A 24,219-nucleotide genomic window follows, 5' to 3' on the forward strand; every position below is an offset into this window, starting at 1 on the left:
ATATCATATCTGCGGTCGTTACAGTAAGTCCCTACAGTAATGCTGCGCCATCTAGTGTGGTTTGAGCTCTACTGCACTAGGTGTGCTCTTTCTTTCATGTGGGACATTCATTCCTAGTCTGAAGTAACCTACATTTTAGCACATATTACATCTTTCTCATCAGGAACAGGAAAACAATACACGTTTTGAGTAGGAAGTATAATTGTAATGTCTTACTGGCTTATAATTGCATTTGTGATCACAAATGGGCATATTAATTTTAACTAATTCTTTGTTCTGTTGATGAACTTTGATGCATTCCAGGCATGTATAATCAAAAGTAGTGTATGAACACCTCCCTCTGGTGGACAGAGGATTTGCTGACCACAAATGTGGTTCGAGTAGAGATAATATAATCAATTATTTATTGCTATATAAATCGTTAGCCTCATAGCATAATTGCCTAAATTATATATATATATAAAAAGGACTTAGGCAATTATGCTATGAGGCTAACGAAATGCAGTATTGTAGCCTATATTTTAGCAGTCTTATCTACCTACATGTAGCTAAATGCTAGAAATGTAAGTATGACTTATGTATGATCATGCAAATCACCAGAGGGATTTCAGCGGTATTAGTGTCGAGTGTTTTCTACTCTTTAGAGAAAGTCTTGATGCAATATATTAAAACATTCACGTACACAATATTCAATATTAAGCTGTTTGTTGTCATCTGTTCTTTCCACTATACTAAACTCTCAATTAAAATGTATTATCTACATTTTAGCCTCCTGATGTTTTACTCAGTTACCCAGATGAAGGAAAAACTTCTTAAACCAGTATTTGGGCCATTTTAAAGTAATTTTAGGTAGTTTTAGAGTAGTATTTTAGTTTACAAAATACTTTTAACATCATTAAAAATCTTTATGACAGCTTTGTGACCATACAATTTATATTGTCTAGACATTAAACAAGCAATAAATAAATAATGCCATGCTATTGTTGCTAAACTAAATGAGCACAATTTACTTAAAGGTATTTGCTCCTCATTGAATTTACATGAACTCTCTAAATACCATTCAAAGCAGCCTAAATGAATAGTTCTGAATGTTTCATTCACATAGACTCACATACAGTCTCATAAAGGTCTTTTTAATACATTACCTATGTACAAATCATAGGACAAAGCATCTGCAGAGTGACAGACAGACACACACAAAAAAAATTACATATAGATCACACATGACGCAACAGATAACAATGACTGAGCATTAACATATCAGTGATTAAGAACATGTTATCAGTCCACTTCAATTGCCACTATAGTTCAAGGACACCATATCTTCAGCTTCTTAGTACACGACTGATGTAGTAATGTCTAAAATAGGCAGAAACTTTACAACCTTTTTGCACAAATCAATTGTTTGCATGTCAAACATTTTAATACAAATGCATTTTCATTCAGCTTTTTAAATACAGAGGTTGACTCATCCAGGTTGACTAACCGCACATGAAATAAGTATAATTTAAACAAAGTGAGGTTCAAGGATATTGTCATGACATAATAAAAACACACTTCTCAATAAATACATATCAATAAACACCTCAACAATTGCAATCTGTTTGAGCGGCCCGACTGGGTCAGACAAGCCAACACTGGCTCAAGTAATAGTGTGAGTTTGAGGCAGGACTATAAGTCTTGTCCAAACATAATATAATTTTTAGCTAAGAGGGGCCCCTGTAGTGACAAGTTTGTAGTAAGCTGCTTTCTTGGCCATGAGCTCCTCGTGGGTCCCTTTCTCAATGACCACACCCTGTGACATCACAGCAATGATGTCAGCGGTCTGAATGGTGGAAAGCCTGTGGGCTATGACGATACACGTGCGTCCCAGCCGAGCTTCATCCAGCGCTGCCTGAACAGTCTGAAGATTCAAAACCCAATGCGTTTTGTGCATTAAACAGAATTCAAAAATACTGACAATATAGTGAAAGTGTGTAAAAAAAAAGACGGTTTGCATTCACACATTGATCGTGTTTTACCTTCTCGCTCTCAGTATCGAGTGCAGAGGTGGCTTCATCCAGCAGCAGAATTTTAGGGTTTCTGACGATGGCTCGTGCGATCGCTATCCGCTGTTTCTGTCCACGGGACAGCTGAGAGCCTTGAGCACCGACCTGAGTTTCATATTTCTGAAAAGCACAATAGGGTTAAGCAATAATTTCTACAGTTCAGCCATACTGTAATGCCAGACATGTGAAATCATTGGCAGAAAAATCAATGTGTTTTGTATCAAATTTGAAATTTGATATTTGATACATTAGGCTTTTATGGCTCATATAGTGATAGGGTGAGAATATGGAGCAGGAGAAGGAGGAGGAAAAAGCACCTCCGTTTTTTTTTCAAGGGCCCAAACTGAGCAAAAATATGCAAATTGGTGCAGTTACTGATATTTATATGGACAAAAAGTAAGATGAAATCTGATAGCTTGTAATATAAATCAATGAGATTTTTATGACAGTGTAACAGACTACTTACTATACATAAAATGCACATAAATGTCACTCTTTCACCCGATTAAAACATGTCTTAGTAAGATGATAATTTAAATGCTTAGTTTTATGATCAAAGCTCTGTAGTTTTTATTGTGGGGGCAAAACATAATGCAATGCAATACAAAGATGACAGAGATGAACAAATAAACTTTCCTCAAAAGACTGATGATCAAATGTGATGCTCACATTTTAACACGATTTATCTAAAAAAAAAAAAAAAAAAAAAAAGAAAGTAATCCTAAACTGCTTCAGTAAATGTTAAATTGAAATATTACTAACAATATAAAAGTTACCATGACCAAGGTGGATGTTTTTAGAATTATACTAAAATGCCTTTTATTTGCTTAAAAGTATGAACTATCAATCAGACGACATGTAGTAGATTGTGTCCAACAGGCTTTTCAGCAAAGTTTAGATCATGTTGGTATTTAGAGGCAGATAAGCCTTGTGCAGAATTCATCAGTGCTTGCTTGTTATTCCAAATTTCATAATCATTCATCAAAATGTAATTGCCCCACCAATTTCCTATTTTTATAAATAGTGCATGACCACTGGTTAGTAAAGTATGGCTAATTGACCCTATATGTTTTCTTGTTGCATACTCTGTTTTACTTGTAAATGCATTAGATTACAGACATAAAATGGGAGAAGAACATTTCATGTCGACGTTGAGCCATATTAAACTTGATGTGTGTAAATTTAAATTGTCAGTCATGATAATGCATAACTTACATCAGGAAGTGTCATCACAAAATCGTGCAGATAAGCCTTCTTAGCAGCCTCTATAATCTCCTGCATGCCCACGGTGCGAGAATTATCGCCATACTGGATATTCTCTGCGATACTGCAGTCGAACAGCACTGGCTCCTGGGATACAATCCCAATCTGAGACCTCAGGAAGGGAACGCTGATGCTCTCAGATGGACGTCCATCGATCAGCTAGGGCAATAAGAGCAAGTCATGGTTTGATTTGATTTGGGAAACATTTTTACATTTGTCAGGAAGGGAAATCGCTTCCTAATTAGAAATTGATTGTATCACAATCAATGATTTTACAATGCTTCCTCGCCTTATGAGTATGACATTTTTAAGAGATTTTTTTAATAGTAGCAGCAGTTCCTTTAGTTAATGCCATGATTGTTTTAAAATAGATGTCTTCTGTTTTACTGCTTACTTCTGAATCTGGCAATCATCTTAGCAATAAGTTGGTATAAAAAAGGGGTGATATAATGCCATTTTCACAAGATGTAAAATAAGTCTTTGATGTCCCCAGAGTGTGTGTGTGAAGTTTTAGCTCAAAATACCCAGATATTTTTATATAGCATGTTAAAATTGTACATTTTTGAGGGTGAGCAAAAACGCACCATTTTGTGTCTGTTCCTTTAAATGCAAATGAGCTGCTGCTCACCGCACAGGGGGCGGAGCTACAACAGCTTTCACTCACACACACACACATTTAAAAAACTTTTAGCCTTTAATGTTCAAACTGGATTCAGACAATGATGGAGAGACTCAAGAAGAAGTGACAACTTGTAGAATTCAACAGGACGTTTCTAAATAGTCAGTTGGTGAATTTATTTAGCTTATGTGTAGTTTTCTTCTAGTCATTGATTAGCATATTCTGTCTTGATAATCTATAAATCGTGTTCCCGGGGGCGGGGTTTATGTAAATTCTAGGGTAAACCCGGGAGGAATGTCATGTAGTCGCTACCAGCCATTTGTTGTAGTCCTTAAAAATGAATTTCTTTAAAAGCAAAAATCTCCCTTTGCTTTGAACTTTCAGCGTTGTAACTTTGCAGATGTTGTTTATGATCAAACAGCAACATTTCACAATAACTAAAGTTAAAAAAGTCAAATCATAATCAAGCACCCCTTTAAGCCATTTCAGAGGAAATACATTAAATAAGCAGTAAATGTGGTTTCATACCACTTGTCCTCCATCCGGGTCGTAGAATCGCTGCAGCAGTTGAACGCTGGTGCTCTTGCCGCAGCCGCTGCTGCCCACAAAAGCGAGAGTCTGTCCTGGATGTACTGACACCTCCAGCCCCCTCAAAACCTGAGTGTCTGGCCTGCTGGGATACGTGAACCTGCACCCTTTGAATTCCACTCTGCCCTTAAAGTCATCCTGTAACAGGATGGAAGACGACAATACATTTTATAAGGCGAAATAAGAGGAGTCATCAATATTATTTTTGTTGTCCTGTCCTATAAAGACTGAACATTTTAAAGTATATCTGCTAAAAGCAAATACTGGCAACTTTTACACTAGATGATCTCAAAGAGAATAGACATGCACTAAAAACCACACTCCACAAACTCCAAATTTTGACGGTGTCTGTAAGCAATTATTTTGGGGAATAAAATGACAGATATCACTGAAATAGGTAATGTGTGTGTGTGTGTGTGTGTGTGTGTGTGTGTGTGTGTGTGTGTGTGTGTGTGTGTGTGTGTGTGTGTGTGTGTGTGTGTGTGTGTGTGTGTGTGTGTGTGTGTGTGTGTGTGTGAGAGAGAGGGACAGAGTCTGTGTGTAACAGTATATTGGATTCGTGCATTTATTCTTAAAGTGACAGCAACCTAATAATCCTGCTGCAGTCTCTGATTTTCTTTGCCTTTTGTTGTTTGATTAACATTAATGACACTCACTGCTCTTGAATGAATAACTTTTGTAACTTTAATTGTAAGGATTAATCTGTACTTAATTTAGAGTGAAAATTCTACAGTATTATTTTACATTTGATTTCTTATTCAATTTCTTTAATATTTCTTACCTCAATACTACTGTTAGACCTACCTGCAAAAACCCAAAGCACTGTTTATTTCATTTGTCTCTTTATTCTAGTATTTTATTTATTTGTGCTGCTGCTTGTAAATTGTTTATTTGTTCTTATTTTTTACTGACCGTTTACTTTTTTTTGTGAATTCAATTCAACGTTTGAAATCAGGCCTGTGTTGTGTGTAAGCTAATGCGCAACAAAACTGTCCCATTGTAAAAACAAAAATGCACTGCATGATCAAACCTTTAGGAGAGATAATTATAATTTTTGTGAAAAATGTCCAAAATATAATACATGATAAAAAGAAGGTTACAAATAGACTGATATTGGTGATCGTATCGGCAAACACTGCTTCCTGTGATCGGCTCCAAAATCCTGATCGGAGCACCCTTAGTAATGGGTGAAATTTAATGTAAAATTAAATTAAAATTTTAAAATTAAAATCATTCTTGACTAGAAGTAGACCATGCAAACAGTAAAAGGAGTTAGAGGATCAACCCACATTTCAATCAGACAACTAGTCAGTGTGATTTGAAATATTGGCTAATTGTGAATGGCTGCCAATGGAGAAAAATGCTATTTTCCCACTGAATGGTGTAGTTCTACTAGCAGGGGATACATAGGCCATGCTAACTAGCTAAACCTTGAAAAGTTGGGTTTAGATGTCTTTAGAAGGCAAATGCTTGAAGTAAGGAAACCTGTAGAAGCTAGCAGATGGGGGGGAAACACATACTCTCTTACCCAACTTTGTCCTTCTGTTTTGCTGATGTTAATTTTGGGAATCCTATCCAACAGTTTGAAAATTTGGGCAGCAGCAATCTTAGCCTTGGCGTAGTCTGGTGTAAAAGATGAAGCTCTGCCGAGGGCAGTCGCGCTGGTCACGAGAGCTGAAATGACTCTGAGGAACAAACACACACACAGCATCTTTTAATGACAACAAAGACTTGATCTACTAAGTAATTCCCTTCCGTGAATAATCCTCAATGATGTTAATTTTTATATATGCAGTAATACAGATGTTTATTTCCATATGCATGTTACTTTAACCACAATCTTTGTTTATATAAAAAATACCAGGCATAAGAATCATTATTATTTTTTGAGTATTACACCACAAATGCATTAATTTCCAATTCCATATCTGCTTTAAAGCACCATCCTACAATGCAATGTATAAAAGTTACAGATGAAGATTTTAAGCAGCACTAAGCACTAACCTGAACACCATCATGTATGGAAGCCCCTCATTACTGACCAGATAGCCGCCGTATCTAAAAGAGGCAGCGAAGGCCATGAAAATGACACACTGGGAGAATGCGAAACAGATCCCGTAAACATGAGCTTTTTTCTTGGCCCCTTTATATGGCGTTTCTAGTTGCTCTTCATATTGAGACACGAAGTGTTTCTCTTTGGCCAAGCCGGCGATGGTCCTGATGTTGCTCAAAGCTTCACCGGACACCTGTATAAACGCAGAGCACAATTGATATGCATACTAACACACATAACACAGTAAGATTTCTTGCTTTATTTTGAATTGAATACGATGAAAGGAATGACTTGTAGAAGTAAACCAAGAACAACTCTGACTGGTTTATCGAGTCATGAGATTGTTTTAAACCAATAACTTATGACTTTGAGGCTGACTGTTGCAAGGATTCATTAAAAAGAACCAGTAATTAATTTATAATCTGACTAAACTGGTTGCATATTCAAATGCGACATTCATGCTCTCACTGAGGCAGCAAATATACATGCATTAAGTACATCAGACCTTATTTAACATGACTTTTACCTGTCCAGCAGCCTCCAATGCATTTTTGTCCTCATTAGCAAATCCTGTCAACATTTTAGACTGAAAAACTCCAGAGAGGCCAATGAGAGGGAGGAAGCAGGTGACCACTAGACTCAGTTTCCAGCTGAAGTAATACGCAATAATGAAGGAAGCGCCGATGTTGGTCAGTGAGTTCACAATCATGCCCATCTGTGAGCCTGTAGCCTTTGGTGAAGAGAACATTGATTAAACAACCAAACACGCAATCAACCATATAAATGATATTAATCTTAAAAGTGCATATCATACAGATTTATCGTGTAATTTATCCCCCTAAGGTCTACTAGAAATATTTGTTTTAGTGTACCATACAAAGTTCACCGATGCACCTTTAAGAAACACCTGTTTCGCATTTTAAAGCGTCATATTATGCCTTTTTTTTTTTTTTTTTTGTATGTAATGTTGGTGTTGAAAAGGAGCATGAAAATGTTTTAGATAAATCTATATAAATGACTGGATTGCTCATGAAGTCATAGCCGCCATATTGGTATTCCCAAGCATTCCTTCACATTCTATTGATTTAATAGGAATTAATGAGAAAACATTCCCTACATTCTTACTATGCAAACGTCCTAAACATTTGAATGGTTATTGGTTTAAAGTCGGGAATTTCCCCTGCTTATTAAAAGTTACATTCATCTTTGTTACAGTAACAAATATCAGATCAGCTGAAGGACTGAAGCATTTATATTACAAATCATATTTATAATCGCAATGAATTATGAATACAGATTTATGCTTTGTAAGGCATTTGAGCTGACCTGTGGCTTTTTAAAGTTTTCCAAGATCTCCACGAGTCTGAAGTGGATGTTGGTCAACAAAAAGACATCAGGAAATAATATACAGGCTTCACTTCAATTATTCAGAGAAATGACGCTGACTGCGTATGGATTTAAAGACATGAAGCTTTATTTCCAAGCATTTATACTGTCGCTCCACTTTAAACATAGTATAGTGCAATTTCGTAATAGGGGATTGTATGTATTGTAATATTTAATGTGTATTCTAATACATTGCTAATAATCCCAGATATATGTTCATGCTTAATATTTCCTGCATGAATGCGTGCATAAAGAGTCGGCAGTGTGCAGTAGACGATTTCTATATATCGCTTATCCTGCCCGAAAAGAGATAACAAATTACAGATAACGTTCGAAGTATCAATTAATGTACATACAGTACATATATCTTAACTATGCATGTGTGACTGATACGCTGCAAATCGGGTGATTTTAATTCAGTGTTTTGGCTGTAAGTCCATGACAGCAGTCTAGAACGCAATGAGCAATCCAGTCATTTATGTAGATCAGTGGCTTTTACCAGCTTTACAGCATACCAGTTTAGCTAAAAAAAAAGTTTAGCTTTTTTTACCAGTTACCATACCAGTTTAGCTTTTTTTTGTTGTATTTTTGGGTAACTTTTGGCACTCACCCCCTGCACCATGGATGCATCAGTGGCTAGTCTGGTAGTCAGAGCACCAGGACTGTTAAAGGGGTTGTCAAACCAGCCAACCTCTTGCTTTAACATTGCCTGAAAGCCGACCTTCCTCAGCCGACGGGTCAACAGCTCTCCTGATTTAGCAAATGAGTAGCCCTGCAGTAACATATCACAGTATCAGCGATCTGCTGTAATCTCACGATACAGATTACTCATGGGAAAGGATAACATGTAGATATGCAAACTTCACTAAAGAAATGTGGAAATACCTGTAAGAACTGTGAAAAGAAGCTCAGGACTCCTATGATGACAAACAAAAGACAAATCCCATTTATCTGCCTCCTCTGTTCATCCAGGTCTTGAATGGAGAACGTCTGAAAAAGCATCAATGATACTGTTAAACATTCCTGTGTTTAATAAAAGATTATACTTCTTAAAGACTTAAGGATGCGTAATATCTGCACCACTAGCATCTTTAAACGTAATTCCAAAAATACACTTCTGCTATTTATTAATTGTTTATACGAGGACTATTGTGACATCTATGACCAAGAAGAAAACTCAAGACTGCAAAGGAGGCGTTTCAGGGAGTTCAGAAACAGTGCGCACTACTGATTTAGAGAATAACTTTTGGAGTGACTTTGTGCTTTGCAACTTTGCAGGCCTTTTTCATGCTCAAAACAGCAACAATAATACACACTAAAGAAAGATGAAAATGTAAAAAAGCATAATAGGTCCTCTTTAATGGTCGAACAGTCTTGAATGTTCAGCATTTTGGGGAGTAGTGTTTTCGATACAAAAATGATACAAGTCAAACTTAAATTTATGCTAGATTTTTACATTTTCTGCAGAAAATGTTCTGTAGGTAAAGTGAGTTGTCTTTGCTTGTGGAAAACTCTTCTGTAGAAAATGTTAGTGGTGTTTGCTAGGATGTTAGGCTTTAGATGTCATTAGACCTAGGATGTCGTTCTCAGCGGTTCCTAAGTTATTGCTTACCAGGTCAAATAAAATAAAATAAACTCATCACCAGGTTTCTAGAAATAGCTTGGATCCTTTTTTCAAATGCACTCAACCATTCAAAAGTTTGGGATCAGTACGATTTTGTAAATGTTTTTGAAAGACGTCTCTGATGCTCACCAAGGCTGCATTTATTTGAACAGCAATACAGTAATATCGTGAAAAATTAACATTTAAAACAATAGTTTTCTATTTGAATACATTGTAATGTATTCCTGTGATGCAAAGCTGCATTTTCAGCACTCACCCCAAGGATTTCACTGAATAAAAGAGCGTAGATGGGGTTGACCGATCCATTGATGGCAGCACCTAAAGATCCCATCAGCATATACGGCCACTCAGGACGGTTATACTTCAGGATTCGTGCCACAGGAGCCGGTTCAATGACCTCTTCAGCATCACCTTTGCCTTTCTGCATGACAAGATAGAGAACTTTAGATAAATATAGAAGGACAGGGTGTTATTACATGGGCGATACTATATTCAACTATATTCAGTTCCAGACCTTGTTGTTTGCTTCAGTTTCCTCCATTTCGAAAAGGTCTGAGTGGAATACTAATTTTCCAGAAATGGCATCCGGAATTTTGTTTGACATCTGAGAATGAGATCGCTGTCTCAAAGACCGCCTATAGGAAAGGCAATTTAATTTAAAAAAAGTGCATTTTGGACACTCTCCTCAAGATAATATTAAACATGAGGCGTTCACGTACCTTAAGCTGCTCTGATAGCTTCCTCTGCTGAAGCTTCTTACTCTCTCAAGTCCATCCTCCTCTGGACTGGTGATCTCAGCAGCTGTGTGATTCAATGTTGTGTTAGTGTTTTAAGAAACAGATCATTCAAAAATTTAAATACTGTCATTCACCCTCATATCATTCAAAACCTAGTATCTTCATGCAGACATTTTCCTTTACAATTCCCAAAAAGGACAACACACCAATATGCTATATTACCTATTGCATTTCTTTAGAATAATATACTGTACATACAAAGTTGTGAACTTAGAATATCACATAAACATTTTCAAAAGAACAAAATCATCCCTTGCTGAGAATCTGGCTCAAAGTATTAATAATAAAAATGAAAGTTGCTGCAACCGTGGATTTTTTTTTTTTCTGCCCTATATAATAGACAAAACACAACAACAAAGCTGTCATGTATCTTGCATTCGGAGGCCTGATTTTTGGAAACATAATCATGTGAGACACTTCTGGTAGGTCATTATATCAAATTACTTTGATGACAGGCAAAGTTTAGCACAGGACATTTGAGATGCTGTGCAGTGAGATTGGTCTGCTGGTTAGTCCAGTTATCCAATCACAGTGCTTTGTTGCACAGAGGAATTTATTCTGTAAATGCGCTTCCATCATAGTTTCTGCACATGTCCATGTCTTCTTAAATTCATACGTTTTTATGCGCATTTTGCCTTTTCCATTCAGCGTTTTTTTTTTTACGCGTTATCCCAAAATTCACATAAAAATACACAGAAGGATATGATGCATGAAATTCATTGATTAAATGTTGCAAAATGTCTCCTTTCGTGTTTCACAGAAAAATACCAACATGCAGGTTTGCAATGACGTGAATGATTGCATCTTTTGGTAAGCAATTGCTTTGAGTATGCAAGTGACCTGAATTCCTGGATAAGACTCCCAAAATTCCCTGTACTCACTCTCTGGTTTATCAGTGTTTGTATCCTTTCCTTGACTCTGGAGTGTGACTAGGGTGAAGTACACTCCCTTTCTGTCCAGTAACTGGCTGTGCGTGCCTTTCTCTACAGCGCGTCCATGCTCAAAGCCCACGATCACATCGGAGTTGCGGATTGTGGACAGACGGTGTGAGATGCTGATTGTCGTTCTTCCCTGTCGAGCCTAAAAAAAAAATTCATTGAATGAGTGTGTGCAACAACAAATACATGGAAATATATATATAGGTGTGGTTGCTATGTTGTTCTGCGTGGTTGCTAGGGTGTTGCTTAGTGCTTTAGGTGTTCTAATTGGTTGCTGGGTTCTTGAGGTGTTCTAAGTGGTTGCTTGGGTGTTGCTGGGTGCTTGTTAAAGTGTTCTGAGTGGTTGCCAGGGTGTTGCTTAGTGCTTAAGATGATCTAATTGGTTGCTAGGGTGTTGCTGGGTGCTTACAGTGTTCTAAGTGGTTGCTAGGGTGTTGCTGGGTGCTTGTTAAAGTGTTCTAAGTGGTTGCCAGGTTGTTGCTTAGTGCTTAAGGTGTTCTAAGTGGTGCTAGGGTGTTGCTGGGCACTTTAGGAGTTCTAAGTGATTTGCTGGGTCGTTGCTAGGGAGTTGCTGGGGCTTCTTAATGTGTTCTAAATAGTGGTTAGACTTTTGCTCATGATTGTCAGCTACAGGAGATCCATTCATCCACTCAGTTAGAAGAGATATACTTTAGCAAGTCAGGGCAGGATGAGTTTGGTGGATGTAGCTTGAAAACTGTAGAAGTTGTTAAATTTGGTCTCAGTTTAAGGATGTTATAAAACTCACCTTGTCCAAGGCCTCCTGTACGGTAGCCTCACTCTCATTATCCAGCGCTGACGTGGCCATGTCTAACAGGAGGATTCTGGGATTCCTGACCAGCGCTCGAGCAATGGCGATTCTCTGTTTCTGCCCTCCACTCATTTGTCCACCACCCTTGCCGACTAGTGTGTCAAATTTCTGCACAAAACGACAGAGTGTCATAAAACTTATTTAGTTTGAATATCCAAAGCTAATACATAAAAATATATTTTAATTGAAAACTATATTTAAAACTCCAGAAAAAAACTATAAATTGCCATTTATTGTCATCATGCACTTCCTCTGTTACTTTGTGTATTTTATCAGTAAGGTAATGCATGTACTGATCTTGTACAGTAATTGGCACCTGAGGAAGATCCATGATGAAGTTGTAAGCATTGGCCTGTTTGGCAGCTTCTATAATCTCTTCCATGGTGACTCCACGTCGGCCATATCGGATGTTCTCAGTGATCGTAGTGGCAAACAGAACAGGCTCTTGTTCCACTATTCCAATAAGGGAGCGCAACCACTGGATATTCAGACTTCTGATGTCATGACCATCCAGGGTGACCTTAAAAATGACAACAATAAATGCTGATACAAAACCACATTTTCAACACTAGATTTTAGGTTTACTGCATTAAACTGGCATTTATACTATCTTTTAACAACTAAGATGAAATAATTTTTTTTGCATTATTCATTTTTATTTATTCATTGTAAAAAATTGATGAGCTGCAAAATTCTTTAAGGAGTCTGAACTAGTGTTTTTATTGTTAAGTAAAACTAAAACTATTAAAAAATTACAATAATTGAAATAAAATATAAATATTAGATGAAAAATAACTAAAACTGAAATACAAATAATAATAATAATAATAATAAAACAACTGACAAAATCACATAACAAATTGACTAAAACTCAAACTAAAATTAAAATGAAAACCGAAAATATAAAAACAAAAGCTAATAATAATAATAATAATAATAATAATTAGTATAATAATATAAAAATAATACCAAAATAACACTGATTTGAACTACTGTACCATTCCTTCTTTTGGATCGTAGAACCTCTGGATGAGTTGGATCGCTGTGCTCTTTCCTGATCCACTGGGTCCAACAAATGCAGTTGTCTCGCCAGATTTGACCACAACATTCAAATCATATAATATCTGAACACAAGACAAGGTCAGTCAATACTGGATAAAATTTAACTGTTTAATTCAAATATTATGGTAGAATAAATGCTAAAAACATAACCCACTTTGACTTCAGGGCGGGAGGGATAGTTGAAGTGAACGCTATGGAATTCAATGTCACCTTTAACTTTGTCTAACGTATGACCTTCTTCTGAGAAGCAATCGATTTCTGGTTCCTGTACGGGAACAGGATGTGACAGTGATTCATCTTTCCCTGAAGCTGAAAGAATTAAATTCATTGATTTTTGTGAGAAGAACTGTGAGTGTGTGTTATTCTCACCCTGTCAATAGTGTCAAATATAATCTTGGCTGCAGCCCGACCAGAGGCAAACGCCTCAAGACAAGGAGAGGCCTGGCCCAGATTCATGGCACCCATAAGAACACCAAAGAAGACCTGTGGAGAATAAAAACATTCTGTATCAGTCTTTTCTTTTCTTTTTAATACATTTTTATTTTATTATTTTTACCTTTATTTATGATCATTTTGAGTATTTTGAATTACCATATGAATAAACTTACCTTGCCTAAATAAACTGGAAAAATGTCAGAACAATAATCAATGACCTATAAAATGACTGGTCAAAAAAAATAAAAAAAATAAATAAATAAATAAATAATAATAATAATAATAATAATAATAAGGCAACACTTTATTTTACATTGTCCTTGTTACACGTTAAATGTAGTTACTGTATTAATAACAGTAAATTATGCATAGTTCCGAATAACTAACCCTAAACCAACCCCTAACCCTAACTCTATAGTAAGTACATGTAGTTAATTATTATTATATAGTACTTAAATGCATAATTACACTGTAACACAGACATCTTAAAATAAAGTGTAACCAAAAGAATATAAATATAATATACTATAAAATATCATATAATTTCAACAATGAAATAAAGAAACAAAATAAAAATTGGCATAATTTATTTAACCCATTGTAAGGTTTTCATTCTGTTTTACAGACATTTAGGGGCCGTTTACATAACACCGTTTTCAACTAAAAACGTTTTTTTGGCCGTTCATTTACACGACAGCTGCATTTTGGGGGCCTGAAAATGCAAACTTTTGATAACGATACCAATATTGTCCCTGTCTAAACTACAAAAGCACAAATTTGGGAAAAACGGAGACGTCATGCACAGAACATGTTCAGTCTATAGGTGTGTAGTGTTTCTTTACAAAGTGACATCGCCATCTACTGGCCTGGCAGCAGAATACAGCGTTTCTAGTCGTTTTCGCGGATCCGGGGATCATTTTGACAACGTTGTCATCTTTACGCAAAAAATTTAAAACGTTTCCGGTTTTAGTACACTGTTGTTATGTAAACGTACCATAAGTTTGTATTACCTTATGTGTTCTGTTCCTGTTTCCTTTTTTGCCCTCATTATTTGTTTCTATGGTTACCAATTATGTTCATCACCTGTTTCTAGTTGAGTTGTGCATTATCTTGTGCATATTTAAGCCCTGAGTTTTGTTCAGTTCATTGGCCTGTATTGTCTTTGAGCGTAAACCAAAGCTGTTAACGTTTATCATATCTTATGGATTATCTTCATTGTTTTGTTTATTAATAGTTTAATCGGCACCACCTCGCCCTGCTTCTCCATCACCTTTGTCTGCCTTGCCAAACGTAACACCCATGTCATTCCAAAACTTTTATATTTTCTATGCATACATTTTATATTTTCTATAGTAGTCCATATGACTTGTGCACTATATTCCAACTCTTCTGAAGTCATATAATAGCCTTGTCTGAGGTAAAGAAAGACCAAAATTTAAGTTGTAAAGTTTCTTCAGAATTTCTCCTTATGTGTTCACACTTGTAAGTCATACCTGAACGAGGCCTCCGGGTGTGAGCTCCTTGGTTTCAATGACCAGTTTTGAGCCGTACCAAAAAGCCAGAGCGTAACACAGGAATATGATGCACCAGAGGTAGCCCTGAAACACACCGATGATCGCTCCCTTCTTAATACCCCACACCTGGGCCTCGATGAGGTTCTTGTCATACCTGTGGAAAAAACACCCAGAAAAGTGTCAAGACTTTATCATTCATAATCACAAATTGTACACAAATTGACTAAACAATAATTAATCTTAGATTGATGAGCTATAATATTAAATGCTTTTTCTTTCTTTTTTTACACAAGTTGAAAGAAATTAATTGGTAACACTTTATACTAAGGTCTCGTTAGTTATTAACGTTAACACATTATTAGTTCATGTTAACTCATTGATGGAATTTTCCAACTTTCCGTGTTTTCGGTTCCTATTACACATCTTCTGAAAGAGTACTGAATCTCCGGATCAAAACACAAGTGAAAAAAAGCAGAAACAAGCGATATCATATGCAAGCAGATGCATGTAAAATAGTTCTTGTGTTACGCAGCACGTTTGAGCTTCTGTAAGAACCAATGAGGTTCATTCTCGTGTGTTAAGCAGGTTCGGTTGAGCTTCTGTTTATTTCAGTTCAATTCAATTCAACTTTATTCTGGACTCTTGGTCCAATATAGATACAAGACACACACACACACAAAATAAAATGTAATATTTATGATCGCTGATCAATGTTTATATGTGAATAAAAGCCTAAATTAAATCTGTTCAACATATAAAGCGATCGATTCTCTTCATAAAATTTGGACTAAACCGCTCAATTCATGGATTTGTTTTATAAACTTTTTGAAGCGTCGAAGTGGTAGTTGCGTAGCTGTCAATGGAGGGACAGAAATCTCTCAGATTTCATTAAACATATCTTAATTTGTGCTCTGAAGATGAATGAAAGTCGTACGGGTTTGGAACGACATGAGGGTGAGTAATTGATGACAGAATCCCCATCCCTTTTACTATTTCAACCCCTTCATTTCAAGCATAATACACATCATTTCAGATGAAAGTGCAATGTTTCAAAATGTTTCACTTTGAGTATCTAGAAGTGAAGAGGGTTGCACTGACAGGGAGAGGGCATGCTGTACCTCTCTGCCTCTTTGTGCTCTCCTCCAAAGGCAGCCACCGTTCTGATGGAGGAAAGGACTTCATCTGCCACCGCTCCGGCTTTAGCATAGGCCTTCAATTCACGACCCGTCAGCCTCGCCACAGCCTTCACATCGATAAAACACATTTAGATTATTTTACAACACTCTCAGATTAGAAAAACAATCTGATGGGAAGATCAAAACTATATGGCTGACAAAAACACAAAATACCTCTTTTGAATGACAATTGCCAGATTGAAAGATTTCTCCCATTTGTTTTTCGACATTTACAATACCAGTCAAAAGTTTGGAATAATTAAGGTGTTTTAATAATAATAATAATAATAATAATAATTCGTTACATTTATATAGCGCTTTTTCTGAGACCTCAAAGCGCTTTACATATGGAAGGGGGGAATCTCCTCAACCACCACCAATGTGCAGCATCCACTTGGATGATGCGACGGAAGCCATATTGCACCAGAACGCCCACCACACACCAGCTTACTGGTGGAGAGGAGACAGTGATGAAGCCAATCAGTGTATGGGGATGATTAGGAGGCCATGATGGACAGAGGCCAAGGGGCAAATTTGGCCAGGATGTCGGGGTTACACCCCTACTCTTTTTCGAAGGACATCCTGGGATTTTTAATGACCACAGAGAGTCAGGACCTCGGTTTTACGTCTCATCCGAAGGACGGTGCTCTTTTGGCAGTATAGTGTCCCCGTCACTATACTGGGGCATTAGGTTCCACACAGACCACAGGGTGAGCACCCCCTGCTGGCCTCGCTAACACCTCTTCCAGCAGCAACCTAGTTTTCCCAGGAGGTCTCCCATCCAGGTACTAACCAGGCTCAGCCCTGCTTAGCTTCAGTGGGCAACCAGTCTTGGGCTACAGGGTGATATGGCTGCTGATAATGCTTATACTCCCCAATATGCTGATTCGCTGCTCAAGAAACATTTCTTATTATTATCATCATTGTTAAAATTGCTTAATGTTTTTGGGGAAACTGAACAAACTTAATACTTTTATCCAGCAAGGGTGCATTAAATTGAGCAAAAGTCATAGTAAAGACACTTATGTTACAAAAGATTTCAAATAAATGCTGTTCTTTTGAACTTTCTATTTATCAAAGAATCCTGAGAAAAAATTATGTTTTCCACAAAAAAATTAAGCAGCACAGCTGTCTTCAACATTGATAATAATAATAGATGATTAATATTTTTTTATCATGTGACACTGAAGACTGTATATTATAAATATATTACAATAGGAAACAGTTATTTTAAATTGTATAGCATTTCACAATATAACAATTTTTACTGTATTTTTCTTCAAGTCAATGCAGCCTTTGTGAGCACAAGAGACTTTTCTCAAAAGCACCAAATTTTTGACCGGTAGCATACATTTGGCAGACGCATTTATCCAAAGCGACTTACATTGCATTCAAGGTACTGTACATTGAATTCTACAAGTGGTTCATCTCCTTCGTATTAAACTATCTGTGGTGATACCAACCATTGCCATGAGTCCTGCAGCCAGTCCAATGAGAGGACTCACTGCTATCACCACCAGCGTCAGCTTCCATCCGCCAATGAATCCCACCATGAAACCAAAAATGAATGTTGAGATCCTCTCGATGAAGATGGACACCTGGTCTGCTATAGCGTTGTTGATTTTGTTAATGTCACTACATGAAAAAAGAAGTCACAAACATGCTAAATGAAACAACTTCCTAAATTGTTTTAAAAATCGGTTTATCGTCCACAGAAACCTCTGATCACTCTTCAAGATGCACGTTTTGAGGTTTTGATATTTAACTCCATGCCAGATTCATGAACATAGCTAACAATAGTGTAAGATAGACAGAAAGACTTGAATATTACTCAGATATTCTCGTGTTCAGCTCCCCGACGGAGTTGCAGTCGAACCAGCCGATCTCCATGCGCATGATCTTCCTGAAGTACATTTTTCGGATGCGTTGGATCTGTCTGGCGGCGGCAGAAACCCAGAGAGCGATCTGAAACCAGAGTGAACACTCATGAATACTGTCAATTCACAAACTTTCTTCTTGAGGTTCTCCTGCAGCACTACTGAGATGAATGGGTGTGTATTAGGACCCTGATTGCATCTTTTATACTAGATTATAGACATTAATATTGGGTCAGTTCCTTGAAGTGCATTCATCTAGATGGCTACATACAGTAAAAAGGTTTTCTTGTACCTGAAAGTAACTCAGGATAAGGACTCCAGCTCCAATTCCAACATAGTAAAATGCAAACTTGGTCATCTCAGCTTCAATATCCACACTGTAGAGAGAGCATTTACAATATACTGTATTACTGTATAATGCAATTATGTATAATGTATCTGTGCATTCAACAAATGCATATGCAAAGTGACACATTTTACAATGTTTGTACCATCCTGTATGTATTGTATGTACTGCGTACAGCCTCTCCAAAAATTAAACCCTATACCTTTAACAGCCAACTAATACTCTAATGAGAGCTAGTTAACATGTAATAGCAAAGTTACTTATAGTTAGTAGAATGTCCAGAGTGGATTACATCCTTGGCTCTTGCACAGAACAATACATGTCCCTCTAGTAGGTTGTAGTAGAAAGGTTGTCGTGAGGACAGAATCATGTCTATGCCTCAAACGGTGTCCTGAACATCCTCACTCACCCACAGTGTGTGGTGGTGTTGTCCGGCCGCTCGACCGCAGACCCGTTCAGCCAGGTAATGGTGTTATTGATGCAGGCTTTGTTGGGGTCGGTCAGTTCTTGAACCTCGAGCTCATACTCCACAAAGGTGTTGGTCATCATGCCATACACCAGGAGCATGAGAGGGGACGCGGCGCCGTGGACCAGAGAGCACACGCTTCCCACCGCCATCATCAGGCCTTCCTTCCATGTGGCAAAGCGGAACTGGGCAGAGGTCACAAACAGTGATGTGTGAGAAAAATCAAGAACTAGATCAATCTGAACCGCAGAATCATATCGAGACCCTTACCAGCTGAAAGAATCCAACGGTCAGAGCTTTCTCTTTTGTTTCGTCGCTGCCCTTCCTTCAAACACAGAAAGAATTCAGATACTTGTTTGTACCTGAACATTTATTTTCATGCACAACCTTTATTAATACAAATGCACAGTAAAAATAAATAAATAATAATAATTCAACTGAATCAATTGATTAAATCAATACCAAGTATCTGTACAAATAATTATGTAAATAATGCACATTTTCAGTCACACTGTTATTCTGTCAGCAGGAGTTTGAGTTGCTGGGATTGTTTTTAGTTTTCTAATTTTAGGTTTTCTCTTCCACTTTTCATCGAGAAGCACTTTATATTATCGACCTACTTAACAACTACACATATCTAAAGCACTAATCCAATGAATAATGTTTATCATAAATGGTAGCATTCTTGTTATATCAAGCATAAATAATATGTGTAGCAAATTAGCTCTAAAGAAATATTAATAATCAATAATAACTTGTTATAATTGATTAAGTTAATTCTATTAACTGATCCAAATATTCATAATGTTAATCAATTAACCTGTTTTTCCCATGAACACTCAGTGTTTATTGTTTATTAATTCTAAGAAATGTACATTTCTGGGGTATGGGAAATGTCTTTCTTACTTTACAGTACTGCTAAGAGCAAGTAGTCAAAATCTATGATTAGGGACTCCAGTATATGAGCTTGAGACACGGGACAACTTTACGTGTGACATGAACAAGATTTTATTAACTAAACACTTAACCCAAAAGAGTTTAAAAGAGTACATAGGCCAAACCACGTAAAAGGAAAATCATGAGATGGGAAAATTAGATACATGTTCATACATTTCTGAAGTGGTTATATATAGAATATAATAGACTATATAGGATTAAAAGGGTTTATCTCTCCTTCTCAGCAAGAATTAAGTGAGATTCACAACTCTCTGCAAATTCCTTTTGGGGTCGTAAAAAGTATTATCAGTCTTTATGTGTCCTGTAACAGGACACTGGTTTCATTTGGGATATTTGTTTTGGGGGAAGTTTCATAGATCTTTGTTGGGAGAGTGAGTTTGCTGGATTATTCATTAAAAATAATTCATAATTTGTGTGTGTCTGATCCATAGCCAGTCCAGATGCTACATATGGATCAATTTAGGTCAATAAATAACAAAATACTCACTTGAGATCAGCATCTGTTTTGTAAGAAAAGTGTGTAATAGAAAATTAGTTGCACTGAGTAAAACATCAAAAACTAATTCGTTTTTTCTTAATTGTTATGTACATGTAATTGCAGATATTGAGCAATTAAAATTAGACATGCATGCAGTGCACTACAGTTCTTACCTTTATCAGCATTGTATGATGTTGTGTTTTTACTTTTATTCTTCTTCATTCTTCAGTTTGGCTGCATCTGAAATGCGATTTTACAGAGGAATAACTTTAGCTATTTTCAACCTCGCAACGGCATCAAATAACTTCTCCTTTTGACAAAACACAACATTTAGTCTTATCTGTAATACATTTTAGAGGAGAACTGAAGAGGTGGTAATGCTGAACTCTTTTTTTTTTTTTTTTTTTACTTTTGTGTGTTGAACTACAGAGAACTTCTACATGCTATTATTAACCTGACACTTCATATTGATTATATAACAGAGCTAGTTACTGAATATTAAGAGATCTGAACCGATTATGTCTGATGAATTAGTACAGGAAAATTACTGCACCATGGAAAAATAAGTTCATAAATAATAGAAATAAAAATCTGTTGAAATCCAGATTTAGAAGAAAAGGTTCTATACAGAACTCTGTCAGGTGAACATTTTAGGGTTATTTTATGGATTTAGTTTAAATCAATTAATTTCGTTTTAATAAAAAATATATATTTTAATTGGAAGAATTAAAGGTGCAATGTGCAATATTTCTGAGGATCTATTGACAGAAATGCAATATAACTATGTTCTCAGTGGTGTATAAAGACCTTACTTAATGAACCGTTATGTTTTTATTACCTTAGAATGAGTCATGTATATCTACATAACCGCGGGCACCCCCTTCTATGAAGGCCGACATATCGTGACGTCATGTTTCTACCGTAGCCGACAGCGAACAAACAGCGCTACAGAGCGCGTTTCGTCTCTAACTTGAATGAGACGCAGCAGAATACTCAGGTTGTCCCTGACTCTGCAAACGTGGAGAAAAACATGCTGTCTGAATGACGCCTCGGACATCGTAACGTTAGCTATTTCGATTTGATTTGAGCAGAGGAGGTAATCATGGAGAGGAAGAGGCGATCTAAAGCTATTTTACTAAACGAGACAAATTATGCCGTTTGCGATATCAGGGTTTTTCCTGCATTGAACTTGTTTTAGCGCCCGCCAAAGCGAATTTTTGTCCCGCCAAAGTCTTATTTGATCGGTGAGTAATGTAGATGAACTGCTGCGCTTGTGACAGGGCGCATGTTTAACTGAAAGAACGAGCAGAGAGAGAGAGCGCCGGTCGCGTGCACGCACTCTCTCTCTTCGGAGCCAGGCGAAAGTGTAAACAAGACTTCACCGTCTCCAAACTAAGCGCTGTCTTGCTCTCTCTCCCTCGCACATATTAATCAAAATAAATCGACACGGTGGTAAAAGGTCGGACTCGGAAGACCAAAGTTTCATGTGGAGCATTCAGAGATTTATTTTTATTTATTTTTTTATTAACGCTGGGTGTGAATTGTGCTAAATAAGTTGCCTTATCTTCTCTGAAAAGCGTTCCGGACATTCAGCTGACATTAAACAACACTTTAATTAAACGAAAAAAACTATCCAGATTCCAGTGATGAAATGTTTTCTGTGTTGACACCTAACGTTAAATAAGGTTCTATTTATTACATAAATTACATTAAAAGTACAGTTTGCTTACTCAAGCTTTAAAATAAATAAAACCACTTGTTTTTTTGAAAAGCATATGACAAAATTTTTTCCACACATGCTATCAATAATCGATAAGAGAATCGTTAAAGAATCGGATCGATAAGCAGAATCGTCAGTTGCATTGATATTGATAAAATCGTATCAATTCCCATCCCTAGTAAAGTCAGACTAACACAATGATGAACAAGTAAAAATAACAATCGCAATAACATGTGGTTTTACTGAATAATTAAGTAAATATAATTTAATATAAAATATAATATAATATAAAGAAACCTCATTGCTTGACTTGCTACTCTCTGCTGACTCTGACTCAGACTCAGACTCAGACATCTTCCGATCCTACGTCGGCCACCATAGCTTCTCATTCGAGTTTGCAATTTGAAGGATAAGCCATGAGTGACTGGCTGTTTGCATTTCGCAAATCTCACCACTAAAAATGACACACTGCACCTTTAAGCATACTAGAAAAAAATAAATAACCCATTAAACATGAAAGTATTACACAATAATTCAAGAACACTAGAGTTCTATATAGAACACCACTGAACCTTTTTTCTAAGAGTGGTTAGATTACAAAGCAGCGTAATGTCAACAGCAGCTCATATCGTTTTGTTTTGCAAGAATTTGATAAGAAAAATTCAAACAGTTCATATTAAAAATCTCATATTTGAGATTTCAAACTGTATAAGACACTGCTGGGATCTCTCCAGAAACTCTATTGACATCTTTGTCTCGGGGAAAAAACAAATGTGAAATGCAGGCGACTAGAGCAGAAGTCAATCTCACTGCCAACAACTGAGACATCAAAAATATCTAATTTGTGTTCTTTTCTATTTCCAAATAGACTTCATGAAACATTTCAAATGCCCAGCAGTTACACTGCTCAATTAAATCATTTAAACTGTTATAGTCTTTTTTTGTAATGGAGAAAGCAAGAAGGACTGGTTCATACCTGTTGTGCTGATCTGCTCTCAGTGGCGATTCTCCCATGTCAGAGGGGCTCTTCTATCAGTGCAGTCAGTCACACCTCCATCACTATCTATTAGACTGATAAGACATTACCTGATCTCAGCCCGGCAAGGTCAAGGTGTGCACAGTCTGTTCTCCAAACAGAGATTTGAGCGATGGTGATGTGTTGGGGAGGGGTCATGTTAAAAGTGTTAATGAGTTGCCAATATGATTTTTTTCCTGATATTGGTCACATTTATTAATCACTGATCAAATCACATTGAGATTTACTGCTGATTATTAACGTCATCTCGCAGACAACAGTAATAAATTGGGTTGAATGACCGTTGGGTTGTTGGTTTATTAAGACAAGCATATAAGGCTTGCAATATTGGGTGGTACTCCTCACACCGTAAGCACGTGTCCATCGGTGGAGGGAGGGGGTTTGGGAGGAGGACGAGGAGAGGCTGGAGAACAACAGAACACAGGAGGAGCCAGTGTAACGGAGGCCAGCTAGTAGTCGCTGTGCGAGTAAAACCTCACTTCCCTGATCTCAAGAGGGGCTCTAGCGACTGACGACTGACGACCACGCCGGAGACCCGGGTTTGAGGCCTGCACAGAGAGGGGTGAGTAGGACCTGGGTAAGGGGTTACATTGGTGCTGTGGACCCGGATGGGAGAGAGTGTAACGGAGACTAGCTTGTAGATCGTTTTGCGAGTAAAACCTCACTTCCCTGATCTCAAGAGGCGCTCTAGCGACTGACGCTAGAGGCTGCAGTCTTTAGCCTCCTTATTAGAGTGCCTGACTCCTACGCCAGAGACCTGAGTTTGAAGCCCGCACAGAGTGGGACCTGGGTGAGGGGTTACACCAGCAGAGGGGAATACAATGGCAGAACTGGCGGAGGGAGGAACCAAGGTAGAGCCCTGATGGTCTTCCTGAACGGAGCCTGGGCTGGAGCAGGACGAGGTGGAGACCCAGGCGAAACTCCAAGGACAATGGCCATGGGCAACATCATAGGCCTGGAGGGCCGAGGCAACGTTGTCAACTCAGGTGATCATGGCGGAGGCAGGGG

The 24,219-nt window shown here is 37.3% G+C and overlaps 1 protein-coding gene across 1 annotated transcript; it reads right to left on the minus strand.

Annotated features, from left to right (window-relative positions):
- Window positions 1-1,120: 1,120 nt before the first annotated feature.
- Window positions 1,121-23,272, minus strand: abcb11a (ATP-binding cassette, sub-family B (MDR/TAP), member 11a). Its single transcript, XM_084421574.1, has 28 exons — window positions 23,152-23,272; window positions 20,629-20,695; window positions 20,465-20,477; window positions 19,291-19,345; window positions 18,964-19,205; window positions 18,501-18,585; window positions 18,163-18,296; window positions 17,795-17,966; window positions 16,275-16,399; window positions 15,136-15,310; window positions 13,577-13,690; window positions 13,362-13,472; window positions 13,144-13,269; window positions 12,462-12,665; window positions 12,083-12,253; window positions 11,260-11,458; window positions 10,301-10,382; window positions 10,096-10,216; window positions 9,838-10,002; window positions 8,843-8,947; window positions 8,568-8,729; window positions 7,098-7,301; window positions 6,523-6,764; window positions 6,047-6,203; window positions 4,459-4,656; window positions 3,264-3,470; window positions 2,022-2,168; window positions 1,121-1,903 (listed from the first exon to the last, which is right to left on the minus strand). Exons 2-28 carry the CDS (start codon window positions 20,675-20,677, stop codon window positions 1,703-1,705), a joined length of 3,966 nt encoding a protein of 1,321 aa, XP_084277700.1. The 5' UTR covers window positions 20,678-20,695; window positions 23,152-23,272; the 3' UTR covers window positions 1,121-1,702.
- Window positions 23,273-24,219: the final 947 nt, after the last annotated feature.

The sequence above is a fragment of the Rutilus rutilus genome (genome assembly GCF_951802725.1).
Source record: "Rutilus rutilus genome assembly, chromosome: 10".
Taxonomy (NCBI): domain Eukaryota; kingdom Metazoa; phylum Chordata; class Actinopteri; order Cypriniformes; family Leuciscidae; genus Rutilus; species Rutilus rutilus.